Source organism: Sminthopsis crassicaudata, chromosome 1 (assembly GCF_048593235.1).
Source record: "Sminthopsis crassicaudata isolate SCR6 chromosome 1, ASM4859323v1, whole genome shotgun sequence".
Classification (NCBI taxonomy): Eukaryota; Metazoa; Chordata; class Mammalia; order Dasyuromorphia; family Dasyuridae; genus Sminthopsis; species Sminthopsis crassicaudata.
The window spans coordinates 444,344,976-444,366,841 of NC_133617.1; the positions used below are offsets into that span (position 1 = coordinate 444,344,976).

Below are 21,866 nucleotides of genomic sequence, written 5' to 3' on the forward strand. Positions count from 1 at the left end.
GACAGAAACATATTCTTGCTTCCCAAGTTACAATATGCAAATTATTGCCTGAGAGAGGAGATGCAAAAGTCACATAAGAGAAATTTTTCAGGAAACAGATGGTAGCCTTCCCAAATATCAGGAGTTAATTTAGGTAAATTCATTAAAAGGCACAAGAGACCAGTGTAATTACATCAGCCCATCTTTTTTCCCATATAGACCCTATTTTTTCTTAAGAAAAAAAAAACAAAAAAACATAAACAGTTCCTGGTTATTGTCTTACAGTGTGTCCACAATTCACATCCATCCTTTTAATGAAATGCAAGATCTCATAACTATTCTCTGTCTCAGTATTAAGCAGCCAGTTTGAGTTTTGCCCTACCACTGACCATGATGGATCCTATCAACCATGTCAAGAAACCAAACTAACTGTCCAGAATTAATTAGCATAAGGGCAAATAAAAATCAAATCAGAAATCTTTAAATATTTCTTACTGGGGACTCCCTGCATTTTTCTAGACCAAAATATAAATAATTATAATTAATAATATAAATATTGCACATATTTATATTATGTAATATTTTAAGTTATATATAAATAATATAAATATAGCAAGCAATATAGATGATAAATAAATATGTGCTAACAAACTTACATGTGGATGAAATGAGGGAAACCAAGTAAAATTTAATCTTCTGTCAGTGAAGTAAATAGAGAGCTGGCCTCAGAGTCAACGTGACTTGGATTCATATACAGTTCTGATTGATACTGTGCAACCCTGCCAAGTCACTGACATTCTCAGTGACTCCAAACAACTTTCTAAAGGGTTAACTTGCAAAGCAAGTGCACCTCTACATCAATAAGAAAAGTTCCAGTCCAAAACAAAATTTTCAGTCATTTCACACAAACATATCATTCTTTGAATATTTCTTCAAAAATGATAAGGTATTAGTGTTTAAAATATGCAAGAGAAATAATTTAAATATGGAGTTAATTTATAAAGTGAAAGGATTATATTAGATGATCTATAAGGTCCCATTTGGTTGTATTTCCTATGGTCTGATATCTCATCTGATATTCAACTAAAATATTTTTCTTCCATTATTTTATCACTATATCTGAAGCAGATCCTCAGAGGATGATGGGCATAGTTTTTGTTTTTGTTTCATCTATTGCATTTTTCCTTACATATTGCATAACTGAAAACAGACAATTCAATCATTTTTGTAAAGAAATAAATGTCAGGGGGCAGCTAGGTGGCGCAGTGGATAGAACACCAGCCTTGAATTCCGGAGGACCCAAGTTCAAATTTGATCTCAGACACTTAACCCCAGCCTCAGGAAAAAAAAAAAAAAAAAAAGAAAGAAAGAAAAAGAAAGAAATGTGTTATCTGCTGAATTGCTAATTAGTGGGGGGAAATAAGTGGTTCTGAATTTAAGAAATTAGTATTAGAAAATAGTTCATTTTCTCAGCCTTGCTAGCAATTCAACTGACAAATAAAATGGCTTGAAAAGCAGTCCTAAACTATTATTTCCCATTATTTCCTTTTTTCAGATAATGAAGTCAGGAACAGAAAACACATTGACTCATTCTTTCTACCCACAAATCTGTCACCATAGAAACTACTTTAGCAGTTTGAAACATTTTGTCATACATTATAATTGTTCTGTCCTCTTTAAGAAGATCAAGAAATGATATATGTAATCTTTCTGAAAATATTTCAAATATATTATAATTATACTTGAGTGAGTTATATGTGTATTATCTTGTTATTGAATGCTATAGTTAATATATACTAATTGATATAATAAAGATATACATAAAAACACCTACCTACATATTTGGACATATTTATTATTTTTGTTTTCCCATAAAAAAATGTCCCAACTTATATCCCAAAGAAATACTGAGGAGGGGAAAGGGACTTGTATGTGCAAAAATGTTTGTGGCAGCCCTTTTTATAGTGGCTAGAAACTGGAAAATGAATGGATGTCCATCAATTGGAGAATGGTTGGGTACATTGTGGTATATGAAGGTTATGGAATATTATTGCTCTGTAAGAAATGACCAGCAGGAGGAATACAGAGAAGCTTGGAGAGACTTATACCAACTGATGCTGAGTGAAATGAACAGAACAGAAGATCACTATACACTTCAACAACAATACTGTATGAAGATATATTCTAATGGAAATGGATATCTTCAACATAAAGAAAACCCAACTCACTTCCAGTTGATCAATGATGGACAGAAACAACTACACCCAGAGAAGGAACACTGGGAAGTGAATGTAAACTGTTAGCACTACTGTCTATCTACCCAGGTTACTTATACCTTCAGAATCTAATATTTAATGTGCAACAAGAAAATTGGATTTACACACATATATTGTATCTAGGTTATACTGTAACACATGTAAAATGTATGGGATTGCCTGTCATCTAAGGGAGGGAGTAGAGGGAGGGAGGGGAAAATTTGGAAAAATGAATACAAGGGATAATGTTATAAAAAAATTACTAATGCATATATATTGTTAAAAAATTTTTATAATTATAAAATTAATTTTTAAAACAGAAAAAAACTTGTCCCCAAATGAGTATACTTTGTATATACAAGACAAAGACTATTTGTCTAATATTTTAATATTGCTAAAAGGAAAAAGAGAAACCATAACTATTTTTTACCTTTTTTTCAAGATCAGCAATTTGTTTAAAATTGGTGTTAAATAAAATGTAGCTCAAGATACATTACTGAAACATGATTAAAATAAAAGGGATAGGCTTAAATGAATTATAGTTATCTCAGAAATAAAAAAACAAGACGCCTTTCAAATTTCTGCTGTAAGAAATGTGAAAAACTATAATGTTAAAAGAGTGGTTTTCTTACTTGTGCTTGGCCTTAAAGGGCAGATCTAGGAGAATTTGCAGAATGACTAATTTTTGGCTTGATGTAAACAAAAAATTCCTGTCTAAAAAAACCAACTAGGCCAACTAGGTAGTGCAGTGGATAAAGTACTAGTCCTGAAGTTAGAAGGACCTGACTTCAAAAATAGCCTTATAAACTTACTAGCTATGTGACCATGAGTAAGTCACTTAACCCCAGTTACCTCCTCTCCCCTCAAAAAAATTAAATAAAAATAAAAATATACTGAGCTCACAACTACTGGTAGAGGTTGCTTGATCATTTGCTGTTATTGTAGAGCAAGGGTTCTTAAACTTTTTCCACTTGGAACCCTTTTTTGCCCAAGAAATTTTTATTTGACCTCAGGTCTATAGGTATATAAAATAGGTATAAAAATCAAATGTTTACTTATAAATCATAATTTCACAACCCCTACATTCAGTTATGCAACCCACATGGGGTTGCAACCCAACTTTTAAGAAACTTTGTCATAGAATGATTTTCTGGTTAAACATGGTTTGGTTTAGATGATTTTTGAGGTCTAATTCTCCATTAATATTATCTCCTCTTACTGTGGTCCCTTTCAACTCTGAGATTCTATAACTCTGTGACTTGATTTCAAAAATTCCTGCATAAATTTTGGCCTTTGTGAAATTGGGTAGATATAGCTCAACACTAATTTCATAGCAAACAAAAATTTAGGGGTATTTTAGGTTATAAGCAAGTGTGCATAAAGTAGTGATGACCAAAACTTTATTTCAAGAAGTATAAACATGTCATATTTTGATAATTTAAAACTTTTTTGGTCTTCTTATAATCAGATTATCAGAAATTTATAGACATAATTTACAAATTATGAGTTAAATATAATAGATGACAAAAATTACAACAATAAATACATCTAAAAGATAAATGTATAAAATTGGTTTCCTACATACATGTCATTCTTTCAATACCAACTCATACAACATCTCTATGAAGTATTGCATTCCATTACAGATCTTTGAGGTTTTATGAGTATTCTAATATTTACGGCATTTTCAGAGAATATGTATCCATTTAAAAATACATCAAATGTAACAAAACAATGCAGTTTTTCCCTCTTGACTTGTTTGTTTCACAAAATGAATATTTCAGAAATTACACAACAAATATTTTTTTCAACTTTCAGAGATCTATATACTATGAATGCAAGGATATACAATACATATTTAGAACAAATGAATATTTATATTGCCTTTGTACTAATCATGCTTTTATTCATGCAAGGCCTGAATATTAAAAATGATATATTATAAGAGAGAAATCAACAGTTGAACAAAGTAAATAATTCTTGAAAACCATTTCATTTTATTATTAACACTTGTTTCTTGAAATTCATGCTAGACTGTTTTCAGTGTGCTAGTACTATGCAAGGCTGTATCTCACTGTAGTATCTATATAAAATAACTATCAAATGTTTTAGTCAAAAAATTTTGTTTGTTTGTGGATAAATTCTCTGCCCACTAAAAACATTTAATTTTGTGAGTTTTCCTCCTTTGGAAAGAGTATATATGGTATGGTAGACCAGCCTGGTCATGGCTTCACTTTGCCAAAAACAAAACAAAATCATATATGTGTATGTGTGCATAAAATATCTGAAAGAAAAAAAAAAAGCTTTATCAGACCTGTTAATCATTATCAGTCAAGCCTACTCAGAGCCTGGGGTAAGTGATGGGAGATGAATTGGTTTGTAATTCTTAATACAACTTAATCATTGGATTTCACTTTTCAATGTCTGTTTCTTCAAAATCTTATGATCTATGTATTGCAAAGTTGTTCCATCATTTTAGTGACTAACAAATCCATCAACTCCATCTGAATTTCACCATCCAAATATTTTAAACATAAGTCTAAAGTAACCCTTCTTGCAATTATTAGTTTCAATACAACTCCAAGAGACTCATTTTTTAATAGAGCACCTATACTAGGAGTTTTTTGTTTGTTTTAAGACATGCCCAGGCTGGAAGTGCAGAATCTGCCCTCAAAGTCAATCTCACTTTACTCAGCATGGGAGCTTTTATTTGCTCCATTTCAGAAGAGGGCTAGCTAGCTCAGTCTTTACAGTCTCTTCCAACCTCAGAACTCATCATATCACTCACTGCAGGTCAGCATATTCCAGTACAGATCAGAAATCCAGAGCTCAAGAGAGATGCCAACTTCAGCCTTCCTGGATGCAGGAATTACATGTATGTATCACTGGATCTAGCTATCAGGAGGTTCTTAATTCTTTTGTGTATCATGGAATCCTTTCAATGTCTGGTGCACTATGTACTAATCAGAATGTTTTTTAATGCCTAAAACTTGAGAATCACTATGGAAGTGAATTATATTAAAATACAGTTATCAAATTGTGAAACACACACAAGCTCATGGACCTTGGATCAAGAACTTCTGATCTAGATAATATCAGAAACCTCACAGTTCAGCACTGGGAGGATCATGAATATATTATTTAAACTTCACGTGCAACTTTTAAAATTGATTCTTTTTCAAAGGCCTCCTTACAAACCTTACATAATGACAAAAAGTAGTACAAAATGTTTCCTCAAATTTATTAGTAAGTTTATATTTAAAGGCTCTTTTGACTGATGAAACATTAAATTTCATATTAATCTGTAAATGGAGTATCAATGAAAAAATGATGTTGCTGGTCAAATATGTGCTTTTCATTTTTAAAAAAAAATGGAAATTTTTTACTCAAGAACATAGGAAAATCTAAAAAGTTTTGAAAATATTTGCAAGAATTTAAATTTTGAACATTTATTCAAGTTCTACTGAGACAATACCTTTATTTTTGCATTAGGAAGATCTATTTGTTATGCCTTGAATAAAATTATTATTACCCTCTCCCCTTCCTTGTCATAGGACTGGGAAACTTAAGTCAGGAAAAACCTTGAAGCTCTGGTCACTTTGCATACCATTGTATCTTAAAAACTCCAGGTGTCATATTAATCCTTGATGGAATAATTCCCCCTCTTTTTGAGTATTGCCCCTCACCTTGCTGTCTCCTCCCCTCGATCTTCTTATCTTGACTCGTATCCTGTCCGGATTAGGTTGTCTGCTCACTTATCCCCCTTATCTGTCTTTGTTTCCCCTATAAGATTGTATACTTAGATTATGTATTCTCTTTGCAAACCCTGTTTAGCTAAAATCTTACATAAATTCCCTGCCTCAGTTCCTCAGGGTTGAATGATTTTTGAACATGAGTTCCATTTGGCTGATTAGTCTAATCTTTCCACATTAAAAGATTATAAACTAATCTCTGTCTTGCCTCAGCTTTTCTGGCATTACATATTGAAAATTTAATTCATGCATATTTCTATATTTTATTCTTTCCCCAAACCAAAAAAGTTATATATAATATAAAACACATGAGAAGTTTTAAATGCCCTAAAAAAATGAACAAGTGAAGGGAAACAATTAAAGGCACAGTAGTCCATAAAGTAAACTGTATTTGTCAGTATCAAAAAGATCCACTGTGTTTGTCATTATCAAAAGGCCCACAGAGCCCTCCTTACTTATAAGGGGCAGTGATTACACTACACTCAGTGTGATTTGGCAAATGCCAGATATGCTAGTTTAAGATAAAAAAAAAAATCTGTTTCATTGTTCCTCAATAAATCCCTTGCTTGTCAGAAATTTTCACTATATAAACATAGTGCTAGATAAGTGAGAGAGCCAGGGAATATTCTTTAGGAAGTCATTATAAAACTATAAACTAGTTCCCTCCTAAGAAGGCATTTTTCACTCATGAAGATGAAAATATTCAGGAAATCATTTGAAGAATGTGATCATTGTTTCTCAAGTGAATACTGCAATTGGCAAGTTTTAGAAAGCATTAGTAATATTTTTCAGTAATACACTTTTGAGATACCTTTTGCCAAAAGCACAAGCAAACTTTTATTTTAATTTAAAAGCTTTTGAAAAATGTGTGCTTGTTTATCTTGGATGCTTTTCATGTTGTCATCCAACAATTTATAGATAGATGTTTTGATGTGAAACTTTTTTTAAAACTTTTTTTCAGCCTGAAGAAAAAGTATTGCCCTGTGGATTAAGGAATTTTTAGTAATTTTTTCAATTTTTAAACTAAATTCAAATACAAAAGGTAGGGGGATTAAAATTCACACATATATTAGGACCATCTGATAATAAAACTCAGAAACCTCATAAAAGTGTTTATTGCTAAATATTAAATCTAAACAATAACCCAAAACATGGCAAATAGAAATATCCAATTAAAGAAAAATATTATCACAAGCTATTAAAACTCACAATAATGCATTTAGTAAGCCTCAAGTTAGAGAGAAATGTGAAAATGAGAATCAAGCAACTTTTGAAAAGGGAAGGACCATTCTCATTCACTAAATGACACAGTGTCTTCTTCACCCCAAATTTTGCCATGAAAATGAGGTCTCCATAGACTGAGCTGAAAGAAACAACTTTCTTATATATATGATATCTTGAAATAAATAGATGCTACCTTGCTTTGATATTTTTAGATATTTCGATATCTATGTCAATTTATATAATAAACATTCTTTAGAATTTATGAGAACTGTTTTTTTTAAATAACAATTTAAATAACAATCCCATGTATTTGACAATTACTGGAGCATATAATTAATTAGCCAGAACATTCAACCGTTTTGGCTTTCTTTTATTTCCTAACAGAATTAGTGAACTTGCAGAGTGATTGATGGTTATTTATGAAGTTAATTACTCTCTTTGTGAAAAAGAATATGATTCTATTAAAGGAAACCTTTTCAGTTAATAGGATTTTATCTTTAATCACTGGGCATTCTTATTTTTACCATATACATCAGTGAGGATGGAAAAAGGGCATGTACAAACAAGAAATATGGACGGTGGGGCTTTCACATGACCACACATTTACCCTTCAGCTTCTCTTTCCTTTTCTGTTGCTTGCTTTTTTTCCCATCAATCTGGAGACTCACAGTCCTGCGTTTCTCCAGGTTTAGTAGCTCTTGGAAGAGTTCTTTGACATTATGATTCATCTTGGCTGAAGTCTCCATGAAGGCACATTTCCATTTCTTTGCCAAAGCTTCACCCTCACTGCTCCGAACTTCTCGGTTTGGACTCTCATCATTCTTGTTCCCCACTAACATGATTGGAATGTTTTCCACATCTCCTTTGATCTGACAAATTTGTTCATAGATGGGCTTGAGTTCTTCCAAGGACTGTTGACTTGTGATAGAATAAACCAAGATAAAGGCATGGCCTTTAGAAATAGAAAGGCGCTGCATTGCTGGGAACTGATGGCTGCCTGTTGTGTCAGTGATCTGCAAAGTACAGATACTCTTATCACAGCTAATCACTTGGCGATAGGTATCTTCAACTGTGGGGACATAGCTCTCTCGGAAAGTGCCCTTCACAAACCTCAAGACTAAGGAACTCTTGCCAACACCTCCTGCTCCAAATACCACCACTCTGTAATCATTGCTTTGTTCAGGCATCTTGCTTGACAGCTTTAATGCTCAACTTGGAAAATACCTAAGGAATAGAAGATATATTGGACAGAGTTAAACAATTTCTAAAGACAAGAAATATTTATCCATTTCTGAAAATGCAAACAATTAACTTGATTTATTAAATGTAGTGAAACTCAATTTTAATAGGCTTAACAAAAGGTGTCTTAGCAGGTTCCACCTTAATTTCATTTTTGTTGCAGCTGTTCTTGATTCAGGAGCTGGAGACACTGGGACTAAGAAAGGTTTAAAAAAAGCAGCAATTAATTGTATGCTTGGTGGTTGTTTGGTCTGAGATATATAACTATCTGAAATTCTATTATCCAATAGAACTTAACTTCAAGATTAATATTAGTTATTTCTGGACTTCAATCTTGGATTTCTGATTTCATCTCTTTGGGAAGAGATTTTTAATTTAGGAAGTAGAAAAAACCTTAAGATACAGGGTTTCATAATAGTACCATAACAATTGTTATATTTTCTGCTTAGAAACAGTGATAGAGATGCAATGTGGTATAGAAGAAAGAAAAATGACTTCAGAGTTAGTTTGAGTCCCTGCTCTGCTATTTGTCACTGATTTCTTGAGATAGTGATCTGATATGCTGTTTTGCATTTTTCAAAATCACAATTTCCTTTTTCCATTCCAAAAATTATTTTGATGATGCTTTCATTTTCTCTTAATATTCTCAGAATTCTCCTAGGTTTTTCCAAAAGCTTTCTGATTAAACATACAAAGCAGAAACAAAGAAGATAAAAATAAAGGGTTAGCAAGTAACATATATAAATATAGTTTAAAAAATTCACACTATACAGATGCATCAATGCTTAAATTGTATATTGAAAATGCAATTTAATAGCATGATATAAACTTCACTGCACATGAAAATGCCCAAACCTACCAAAAAACCTCAGAGAAGATAATGCTTCTTATTGAATTAAAATATTAAAGTCACATAATTTGGGATCTTTACAATACCTTCATCAGAGGTATCCTTGAAGGCTCAAAATCAAGCTTTAAAATATAAATTAAACATTATATAGTAAGCAAAGCCTTTCCACTTTAATAAAAGTGTATATTAACTGATATGGTCAAGGTCAAATGAGGTGATTTAGGAGAGCAATTGCTTGTCCCAAATGATATGTTTGGGAAAAGGCAACAAATGTTGGGATTCAGTCATGTGAAGAATCCCACAATGACCATTCTCTTTGACAAAAGGTAGGATTATTTAAGAGAGATTATAGGCAAAATGAAGAGATATAATAGGTATCAGGAGTGATAAATATGAAACAGAGTTGAAAGAGCATATAGTTAGCAAGGAAAGGGATTTTAACAATTACTGATGAAAATACAAGTTCTCTAATGGACCTTACAATTAACCAGCTAGCAGATTAAATCCTAAAAGGGATTTAGGACTCTAAAAGAGTCGCTATAAAAAGGAGAAAAGAATAGAGGCATGGTGATGGATGAAAGGACAGATACTCTGAGGCATAGGGGAAGGGTGAGGAGAAAGACAACATGAGGCAGAGAGTCGTGGTGGTGGATATAACCCAAAGGGGTTCAGCAAAGATAGCATGAACCATGGACAGATTTGTAGGGGAAATTCAACCTCCGGGATTTTATATAAATCAGATTTCTGATTGGACGAAGCAAGATAGGGTTGCCTGTGACTTTCACAAAGAGTAGAACTATATAACTTTATTGATTCTGATCAATGCCCTTCCCTACATGCCCCAGGCAGCAATTCCAACAATATATCATTCTTACTCTGCCAACTGCACCCCAGTTACTCAAGAACTCATTGTTAACTATCTTGGAAGTATCCAATTCTTTTGGATAGGGAATTGGTCTAAGGGTTTTTAAAAGATTAAAAACCTTTTTAAAGTCATGAACTTTTTTGGTAGTCTGGTGAAGTATATGGATCCTTTTTCAGAATGTTTTTAAATATAAAATAAGATTGTAAATGAAAATAATTAAAATATGACATAAAGATAGATATAGATATAGATATATACATATTCAAAAACCTCCAAGTTAAAAAATCTTAAGTTAAACCTAGGGCTCTATTAATTCTCCTCAGGCCTCAATTTCTATGATAGGGGATTCAAGTAGGTTAATTTCTGTAGTAAGGAGTTCAGCTACATCATTTTAACTTCCCTTAAGCCTCTAAATCTTGTTTAAAGATGATATACCATGGCCATTTTTAAAAAAGGAAATATATTCTTAAGATATAGTTTTACTTCTTTCTTTTCTAAACACAGGTTTATGTGCAAAGTGTTAAAGAAATTAATGTAAAAAGAAAATAGTTGCTACCCTCAAGAAACTTATAGTCTGGGGGGGGGGAATAAAATATACACAGACAAATTATTTTTAAATGAATGCAAAGTAGCTTTCATATATTTTAACCCCAGTCTTGAATACAAGACATTTTTTATGTTTTTAACCTTCATAAATCACTTTCAATCTTAACACGATATCAAGCTCAAATTTAACAAAGGTTTCCTTAGCTGCCTGCCATCCAGATTTTTGGCTTTCTTTTCTCTCTAGAAATCTTAAACTGTCTCTTTTTGAGGCAAACAATGCAAGAGATTAGTTCTTTTCTACTGTGGCTATGTGTCTCCCTCAGGTTCAAGGAATCAGAGAATATGAGACATAGAAGGAATTTCAGTGGCCAATTCAAACCATAAAACAAAAAGAATCCTCATTATGTGAACTAATTTGCTTCCTTTTTCTTTCCACAAAGAATCAAGAGAATAAAAACATTTATTTATTTTAAAACGTAAAAAGCCCATCGCATCTCCAATTCTTTCCTTTTTTTTTTTTTTTTAATTTGACAGAACTACCTTCCTCTCTTCCTTTCCTCCAGTCCCTTGTTAAATAAATAGCTGTCCCCTTTGTCAAGGTCAAATTCTTTATAGGCAAATTTCATCCCATCCTTTCTAGCAGATTGCTCTCTTTTATCCGAATCAATTGCTTCTTTCCTTACTTCCTGCAAAAATTGCATGTTAAAAACCCTTCATCAAACCCTGTAATACCCTCAAATTATTGTACTATATTTCTTCTGCCTTTCTCAATGAGCTCTTAGAATAATTTGTCTGTAGAGTACTTATTCCCCTCCCATTTCCTCAGTTTTCCCATCTCATTTGTAGATGACTCCCAGTTCTCTAAATCCAAACACAATCTCTCCTGAGTTCCATTCTTATATCTCTAACTGCCTTTTGTATATTTTGATCTGGATGTCCAAGAGATATCTTAAACTAAAATTTGTTCAAAGCAGATCTTTTCCTCAAAATTTTTTCAAATTTCCCTGTTTAAGTCAAGTACGCAATAATTTTTCCAATTGATAAACTTAGAATTATCCTTGACTTTAACTCTCCCTTGCCTCATATATCCAATCAGTTGCCAAAACCTTCCATTTTCACATCTTCAATTTTCTCTATATCTGACATCTTTGTAGTCATATAGCTGTCATAGCTAAAATATTGCAATGGCTTACTAATTGATTTCAAGTTTTTTCTCTCACTCCAATTTATCCCTATACAGCTGCCAATGATTTTCTTTAAATGTGGATCTGACTATGTCATTTGCTTATTCAAAAAACTTCATTGATTCTCAAGGGTTTCTAGGAGAAAATATCCACTATTCTCTTGGGTTTTTCTTTTTTTCTTATTTTATTTAGTCTATCAATACTGAGTGATTTCAAACAAAGTAAAACCAATGTAGGAAAACATATTTTTAATATCATTTAAATGTGTTGGCCCTTTAACAGTTCTTGCAAGATAATGGCATTGTGGTATAACCTGATTTGCCCAGTTCACTCATAACACCTAAATTGATGGGAGAAAGAGTAAAAAGAGAATGAGTTTTGGAAGGTAAAATATAGAGAAAGTAGGTTTAGGTGCCTAAACTGCCTACCTCCTTCACACTTTTCTAAAGTCACAATTTTAATAACATTGATTTAAGAAGACACAGCCCGATTGGTAGATTTAGCCTAGCCATAGATACAGACGCTTGAACATGACAATCACCTACATAGGTGTTATAGTTAAGAGATGACTGACAATTGGCAGCCCTGACAATTAGAATGATGGGGACAAGTATCTTAGATTAATTGATGCATCACCCTTGAATACTGGGTGATGGTCATAACAAATATGTTCATGACAAATAAAAGGGAAATTAATAAGATTCCTTTTTATTCCCTGCCCCTCTTTTTTTAAATAAAAGTAAGCAAGAGGGTATTAAGACATTAGGAGAAACCATGTTTTCCAGAGCTAAGGCCCCAAAAGCAAGCTGTATCCTGAGCTTGGATAACAACAATCCTTTATAATTTACTTTCTGGATGATCTCACTCTTTGGCAAAATCATGTAGTTTTTCCTACTGTTTTGATATTTCTCAGGAAATCCCACTGGAATTGATATTGCAGCTAATATGCTGTAGCAGAAAATTATCAATCAATTCTTAGGACAGGCTAAGTATACTAAAACTGGTACTTTATTCTCGTTCCTTCTCTGCTAACTAGTTCTGTAGCTGCTGAACGATCACAAGGCTCAATGACCCTAATAACTTGAGACAAACACAAAGCTCAACAATTCTAATAACTTAAAATCCTTATTCCCACAGGACTCAAAAATATCTCGATTATCCCTAAAATGCTTTCATGAATGCGCGCTGCCCTGGGAATTCAAGACCTAAGAATGACTGTTTTAGGTCCTACCTTTTTGTAGTTTTTTGTGCTTTAAATCCTCCCCCTGCCAAAAATCATAAGCCCTCCTTCTCAGGTACTTTTCACTTGCAAGCTTTCTTCCTCACCCTGAAATTAAACTTTTGTTTAATTCTGATTCTCCTGTCTCTAACCTGCTTTGTTAGGCTATGGCCTAACAAATAGGTCAGAGATTGGTTCCAGTAAAGTAAACAAGGGAAGGGAAACAGAGGTGTATTATGAAGAGAAAAACACTGAAACATACAAATTCATACAAATTTCAAATGAGTGTTTGAAACAGAATTTATTTTTCTCAACCACTTCCCACTATTCTACAATACATCATTTGCAATTTTTAATCAAATTCTATAGATAGATGATGCAGTGGTTAGAGTGCTAGTCCTAGAGTTAGCAAGACCTGAGTTCAAACCTGACCTCTTCTATTTGCTATCTCAGTGACCTTGATCAAGTCACTTCACCCCTGTTTGTTTGTATTAATTTCCTCAATTATAAAATGGTAATAATAAGTATACCTACCTTATGTGGCTATTATAAGGATGAGATTTTTGTTAAATAAATTTGTTTAAAATGGTAAGCACAATCCCTGGCACATAGTAGACACTATATAAACAATTGCTTCCTTCCCTATCACCCAAGTAATAACACAGAACCAAAAGGTTAGTAGCTGCTGATATATTGCAAACATGTCAGAATAAACAGTCACATGGACAGAAATCATGGAGTAAAGAGGAACTACTGTGAACATACAAAAACAGCCTATCCCAGCTGAAATATTCCTTAGCCTATGATGTTATCATTATGCTTCTGGTAGACACTATTCAAATTAATTATGATGTTCTATTATTTTGGCCTAAAATTTGTAAACCTACCATGTAAACAGTTGAAAGGACTTAATAAAAAATAATATGAAACCAAAAATATCATGCAGTTTGAAAGAGTTTACATCTGTTTCACAGACTCAGAAAGCATATAACCCCACGTATACTGAAAATGTCTAAATTAGCCTTAAAAGAATTTTGTGTGCTAGTAAAAATGTGTCAATAAATAGAAATTATTCAAGACTTTAATGACAAGATTGTTTAAAGGGAATAGATTGAGTAGGGATTTTGTGTCTGTTATATAATTCCAGTATTGTCTTACATAACCTGTGAGCCTTTGAAAAGGCTCTCCCTTTTTAAACACCAGAAGTAGGACATAACCTTTGTCCATAACCAGAGTTGGAGAAAGGAGAATGTCTCTGAGAAGCAGTTTCACTTATCCTGTTACACTCAGCACTAGAGGCTCATCATCCTCCACCCAGATACCTCACCAGTAACATTTCACAGTCTTTCTGAATGAAGCAGGTTATGTTAGTGCTAGTATCTTCCCATAAGTTCTCAAAGTAGAAGACAAACTCCTTCTTCTGGCATTTTTCTCTCAAATCTCTTTAAGAATAAGTCAGTCCTCTTTATACAGTTCATGAGTAGCAGTGAATGGGAACCTGGAAAAGTGAATGCGCTTCCTTGATAATCCTAACATAAACCCAAATTCCAACATGGTGTTACCGTGATGTAAATATTACTCTTATAGCTAAAAACAAAAACAAAAACAAAAACAAAAACAAAAACAAAACAAAACAAAACAGAAACTTATACAACTTTAATCACACAACTTGGAAACAACAGACTAGGAGTTTAACCTAGATAATCTGACACAAAGGTTAAATCATTTTTCATTATACCATGAATTTTCTCATCTATAAAATGAGGATATTGGATTAAATGATATTCTTCATGCACTAAAAGCCATAGTAAAAACTTTATTAGGATTTTTTTTGTTTTCTAAACATTTTGAAATGTAGACTCTGCTCTTTATAGGAAGTCTCTTTTTTTATCAAAAAGATGGAACTCACAACATATGTCACTTCTTATTCTCCAGAGAAGTATATGTACACATCCCACTCACACATATACCATTTAATTAATATATATGATATTTCATATATAGGTAGAAAAGCTTAAAGAAAAAAAAAACAACCCAAAACTCATAAAGACTTGGATATGGCTGAAAAATAACTGAATAATATGCATATGTTATATGTGTGTCTATGTGTATATATACACATATATACATACACATAAAGTTATGAATAAAATGTTATAAAAATATTATGAATATAAATGTTATAATGAAAACTCTTAACTGCCACATTATTTGATGGCTCCTTTTTATACACTGGAGTCACTGAGGAAAAACAAACCAAATTGGAAAACAACAGTTAATTTTAGAATACTGGATATGATTTAATGTAGCCACTATATGGGCTGCTGAAAACTACATGAACATTCATGGCATGCTTTGAATCTTGCAAAACCACATTTTCTGATCATTAAAAAAAAATCTGATCCCCAAATACCTTTCTGATCCTTTAAAAAAAAAATAAGCAAACCAAACCACGGAACATAACAACTCAAATCAAAGCCTTTTTTTTTTTTAATTAAACAGAATAGGAAATGATTTTCTCTTCTTTCTCTTTACAATAGAGATTTTTTTTCCTACATATTGCCATCTGGAAGAGGTAATTTGAGTAGCTTATATAATTCATATTCTGAAGACTTAGTCCCAGCTGGAATATTCCTTAGCATATGATGTCATCATTATGCTTCTGGTAGACACTATTCAAATTAATTATCATGTTCTATTATTTTGGCCTAAAATTTCTCTTCTATTTATTTCCTACTATGTAAATAGTTGAAAGGACTTAATAAAGAAATAATATGAAACCAAAACTATCATGCAGTTTGAAAGTGCTTACATCTGTTTCACAGACTCAGATAGCATATAACCCCACGTATACTGAAAATGTCTAAATTAGCCTTAAAAGAATTTTGTGTGCTAGTAAAAATGTGTCAATAAATAGAAATTATCCAAGACTTTAATGACAAGATTGTTTAAAGGGAATAGATTAAGTAGGGATTTTGTCTCTGTTATATACTTCCAGTATTGTCTTACATAACCTGTGAGCCTTTGAAAAATATACTAGTGAAAGAAATTGAGTGGAGAGAAAGGAACCTAAGTGATTCAATACCTTAGCCTCAACCAGTTAATCAACTAACAGAACTAATAATAATATTATTTTGATTTTAAAGATTGTTTATGGCTTTGATCCCTTTTTCAAGTTCAAACTCTTTATTTGGGTTAAGAGAACAGCTAATTGGCTAACAAAACAGGTCAACCATGGATCTGAAGGCCATGGAGAAATTCTAACCCTTCTTACTCCAAAGAGTTTCAGCCAAGAATGAAAAAAATAGGGAATTTTCTTCCAGTATGGGAATTGAAGATTACAAATTCAAACTCCTAAGAGGTTCCTCTTGAGGAAAGGAGAGAGTTTTTACTTATCTTTCTGCTTTGCTATCCTTTTCCATTGACTTTCCTTGTGGAAAAGGTACCAGCAAGGTATAATAAATCCAGAGAGGTGTAGAGAAACATATCAATGACAAAGAGATAAATATCAAGTAGACACAGGAGGATAACCATTTTATAGAAAACTATGACTCCTTTGGTGGAAAGAATGATAGCTATCTATTTATTCTTGAAAGATATCAGTTATCAGAGTCTAGCAGACTTACCCTTCAGGAAGTTAAAGAGATAAAAACCCACCCCCAGTGCCAACCATTCATGAAGTTCTTCTTTATCATGTGTTCCCTACATATATATTTCACAACTTGTACTTTTAATTTGTGCCTTTCTCTACAAGGAGAGAGTTTTTCTTCATAGAAGAATATTTGGTTATATTTGTATTGGAACCTGGTCTCCACACTTTAGGAACAATAAACTTAGGGTTCAATGAGATAGATGTTATTTTGTCTCCTCAAACATTTATTCCAGAATAAAGATGTTAGGACAGAAATACTTATCTTAGAAGAAAAAAAAAACATATTTGGTAGCTCTAAATAAACAATAACTGTAATTTGACTTAAGTTTATTTTAGTTCATATTTTTTAATTTAAAAAATTCCATATTTTCTATATCTTTTCTTTTCAAAAGATGTAGAAAATTCCTCCTTTTCTACCTAAAATGCTTTTGTAATTTTTAAAAATCCATTGGTTTTGAATAATACATTATTTACTTCTGGGAAATAACATCCTTTTGTCTAACATTTTGTTAGACATGTTTGTAAGCATATGTTCTTTTATAATTCGTTGATATGACTCTACTCCCAAAGAGATCATAAAGGAAGAAAAAGAACCCACATATGCAAAATGCTTGTAGCAGCTCTTTTTGTAGTGGCAAAGAACTGGAAACTGATTGAATGCCCATCAGTTGTTATTCCATAACATTCATGCACCAGAACTTATTCAGACATTCTCCAACTGATGGGCATTCAATCTTTGGGAGTAGAGTCACTATTGGATCAAAGGATATGCACAATGTGATAGCCCTTTGGGCATAGTTCCAAATTGTTTTGCAGAATGAGAATTTTTTTTTCAAAAAGGGGCAGTTCTCCTACCAACAAAGCAATTATTAGGACAATATAAGGAAGTTTTCATTACATTTTCTGTAACTTTATGATCAGATCATATCAACGAATTATAAAAGAACATATGCTTACAAACATGTCTAACAAAATGTTAGACAAAAGGATGTTATTTCCCAGCAGGATGATTTCAGAAAGGCCTGGAGAGTCTCTTCCATGAACTGATGCTAAGTGGAGTAGAGACAAGAGAACACTATACTCAGTAACAACAAGAAGATTAGATAATAATTACATAATAATCAGCTCTGACTTGGCTCTTTTCTACAATGAAGTAATTCAGAACAATTCCAATAGACTTCTGATGGAGGGAGCCATCTGCATCCAGAAAGAGGACTATAGGGATTGAATGTGAATCACAACATAGTATTTTCACCTTTTGTTGTTGTTGTTTGGTTGCTTTTTTTCTCATTTTTTAAAACTTTTTTTATCTGATTTTTCTTGTACAGCATGATATATATGGAAGAATTGCACATGTTTAACACATTGTTAGCTATACATAGCTATCACTTGCTATCTAGGGGAAAGGAGGAGAAAGGGAGGAAGAAAAATTTGAAACGCAAGCTTTTGCAAGGATGAATGTTGAAAACTATATTTGCATATATTTTGAAAATAAAAAGCTATTTCTTAAAAAAAAAAAAAAAAAAAAAAGAAGGTTCTTTTCAGTAGTCCAGCTGTACATGTATACTATTAGCAAGATCAGCTTCAAATCAGCCTGACTTGAGTAATTCATGAATTTATAAAATTTATAAAATAGTCGATTTTTCTCTCCTCACTGAAGAATGAAATCAGTTTTTTCAATCTATGTGTGAAGCCTCTTCAGCCACCCAGAATTAGATTTGTGATGCTATAGGACCATCTTAAAGCATTAAAAAGAAAGGAGTACCAGAATTTCTATATTTTCCAGCAATTACAGAAGAAATTCACAAGAGCAATAGTGACTCCTATGTAAGCACTTATTAACCCAGTGCCACATGAATAGAAGTAAAGCCAAGACAGACTGAGGCAGCACTGTCATAATATAGAATATGTTAGGAGTTAATGAAAGTACCTCTTTTTTCTTTTTACAAAACTGATCCATTTTCTTTTCTAACTAAATGTCAATGTGCAAGATTTTAGTGGGTTAACAAGGTTTCCCTGCTTTACTCATCTTTAAAATGGAGAAAAATCACATCTCTAAGACCAAACAGGATGTATCAAATGTGATATTATAAAATTTATTATTTTTCAGTCCCTTCAGGCTCCAATCCTTAGGACCAATGTATACTATACTATACTAACCCCCAACTAATAAACTTTAACTCTAATTCCACTTTCATTCCTCCTTAGAAAAATCCTGGATGCCATTGAAGAAAAAAAAATCATCGGTATGTTAATGGAAAGTTATGTTTCAAATCTTCTTGAGAGGGAGGTGTTAGAAAGAAAATTTTTAAAACTGTTTTTCTTTCAAAAAAGGAAGCTGAAGAAAAAGAGCAGCTGAGACACAAATGAAAATTTATGAAAGAAAATCTACCAAAGCAATTATATCTTATTTTGGCCTTTATCTAAAAGATCTTATGGATTCATTCTCACCTCAATAAGCTCACCTAAGAAATAAAATTAGATGTAATAGACAAACCATACCCCAATCTTGCAAAAGATAAATAGAAACACATTTCTATTTTCCAGGGGAAAAAACTAGCACATAAAAGTCCATGAAGCTACATTCCTTAAGCACTAAATGGGCATATTTTTAAAAATCGTTTTAAAGGTTTCCTTTTCTTTCTTTCTACAAGTCAAAAGGAATATATTAGACTACCTGTGTGAACCTATAAAAAGGCAAAAATGAAATATTTTTAAAAGAAAATCAAATATTTTCAAATGTTAGGATTGAAGGGAAAGGATCTGAGGAGAAAAAAACACAATTAAGCTTTGATTTGTGCATGTCTCTACAAGGGTACAAATGGCATGTTCTATTTCTGTACTGACAAGCTGTTCTGCATTTCCCTTTTGGCTATGATGTTAGGACCTTTATTTTTCAACTGAGTAACAACTTCCTCATCAGCAGGAGCAAGAATGAGCTTTCAAGAATGAGTCCACAGAATAAGCTTTCCCAAAACACTAAATCTTATTTTGAAAGGAATAATAGCATTTGAGATACTCTCACTTTTTCTCTTTGAATTATTTTTCTTTTTTTTTTTTTTTGAGACAAAATGTTTTTATATTATCAAATTACAAGAAAAGCAGTTTTTAGCTAGATAAATTTCATAGCTTTACTTGTCTTTTCAAATTTCTAAATAATAATGTAGGCACTTGAAAAATATGTAAATTTTTATCACATACATATTCAGTAAAATAATAGAAAAAATGAATAAGAAATTATTTACCTGAGAAGGAACACACTCTATCAAATATTCTTCAATATATTTCTCTCATAGCAAAAAAATATTCTCCCCTTATCCTCAGGCCAGCCCTCCAAAATCAGGATTTCCTCTAAAAGAAAGCTCAGTTGCCTGTTTTGATTTTCAAAAAACTGTAGCCCTGGCTGCTGCTGCTGCGGCTGTGGTTGCTGCTGCTGCTGCTGCTGCTGCTTCAAAGCTTTTCTGTACCTAGTCTCTGAGGATTCTTAAACTGCTATTTCTGACTCTTCTTTCGGTACAGCTGGTATCCACAATGTGGTTCTATTCACTCTTGCTCTAGCTGAATCCTCTTTCTGTTTTTGCTGTATGGCTGATGGTTTTGTTGATTAAATTTATAATCTAATCCTATGATTCCTCATTTCCACCTTTTTTTTCCTTCCTCCCTCTTTTTCTTCCTTACCTTGTCCTTTCCTTTCCCATTCACTCCTTGTTTCTTGCAATCTTTTGTGCTTTCAGGAAAGGACTGACTAACTATAGCTGCTGCTTTTGATACTGTTTAAATGGCGACTGAAAAGCTGGGCCAAGCTTGCAAGTGCCACCTACTGAATGTTTTTAGAATTTTTTTAAAGGACTGGAATTTTTTGGTTATGTAGGCAAAGGTAAGCATTTCTTTGCAAAACATTATGATAATTAAATGATTTGCTGATACTTGTTATGATGCATCACTACCTTTATGTTATGGTTGCTACTACTTCCTTTCTTATTCCAAATACTAACAGAATCCCATACCCCAAATTTTCAAAAGCAAATATCATCTAGAACTATCCTTGTTTTATAATTGACATTAATTATAAGAGCTTGCTTTTCTGTATTCAAATGTAGAATTCATGTTTACTCTTTATATGACATGTTCTTCCACTATATATAAAATATGTAATTAATGAGTATAATTAATTCTACTAAAGAAAAATTGTATATATTCAGGCTAATAAAATAACTAAAGCTAGTAGTGTTAGAAATTTTTCTCCATTTAATAACTTCACAGTAAAATTAATATATACATATTGGTACATATATACATACATATATATTTATAAATATATACATATACTTATGTTTATTTATACATATATTTATATAAAATATTTATTTATATACACACATATATAAATAAGTAAAAATGATAGCACATATTTTCCTAAATTCTGTATTGTTAATTTTATTATGTGCCAGACACCATGCTAACCCCTGGGAAAACAAAGAAATATATCAGAGTCATTAGATGACAGAATATATGGCATGAAGTAAAATGCAAGAAGGGAAAGGTGGAAAGGATTATGAAGAGCTTTAAAAGCTAAGCAGAAAATTTTATATTTGATCCTAAAGGTAATAGAAAACCACGTGAGTAGCAATGGATGGTGACAAAGTTCAAGTGGTTTTAAGAAAAACCACTTGATAGCTGAGTGGAAGATAGGATTGGAGTGAGGAGAGATTTGAATCAGGGAGACCAAGCAGTTGAATTGCAATAGCTTAAGCATATAGTCATAAATGCTGTGCCAAGGTGGTTGCAGAATCAGAGGACAGAAAGAAGTAAATGAGAATAGAGATGTAAAGGAAAGCAGAAATAACAGGAGTTGACAATTGATAGGATATGGAATGAGAGAGAAAGTAAGGAGTATAGGATAATACCTAAGTTGCAAGTCAAGGGAACTGGGAGGATGGTGGTACCCTCAAGAGTGGTAAGTTGAGAATAAAAATTAAAGAAAAAAATTATCTTTTTGAGGGACAAAAAGACTCAAGACAGAACTTAAAGGAAACCTGTTGTTAGAAGGGATAGCCTAGATAAAATCCAGCCAAGGAGAGTAAGAAGATGTGGCAGTTTT

At 32.4% G+C, this 21,866-nt stretch overlaps 1 protein-coding gene across 4 annotated transcripts in view; it reads right to left on the minus strand.

Moving 5' to 3' along the window:
- Positions 1-3,617: 3,617 nt before the first annotated feature.
- DIRAS2 (DIRAS family GTPase 2) overlaps positions 3,618-21,866 on the minus strand; it is a 55,019-nt gene continuing 36,770 nt past the window's right edge. For 2 of the 4 annotated variants that reach the window (XM_074280682.1, XM_074280681.1), the window contains one exon: positions 3,618-8,434. In XM_074280682.1, coding sequence (XP_074136783.1) covers positions 7,798-8,397 — 600 coding nt within the window. In that variant the 5' untranslated portion in view covers positions 8,398-8,434 and the 3' untranslated portion in view covers positions 3,618-7,797. Of the gene's footprint in view, positions 8,435-20,010; positions 20,560-21,866 lie in introns of those variants that run through there. The other 2 variants (XM_074280679.1, XM_074280680.1) reach the window with 2 other exon arrangements.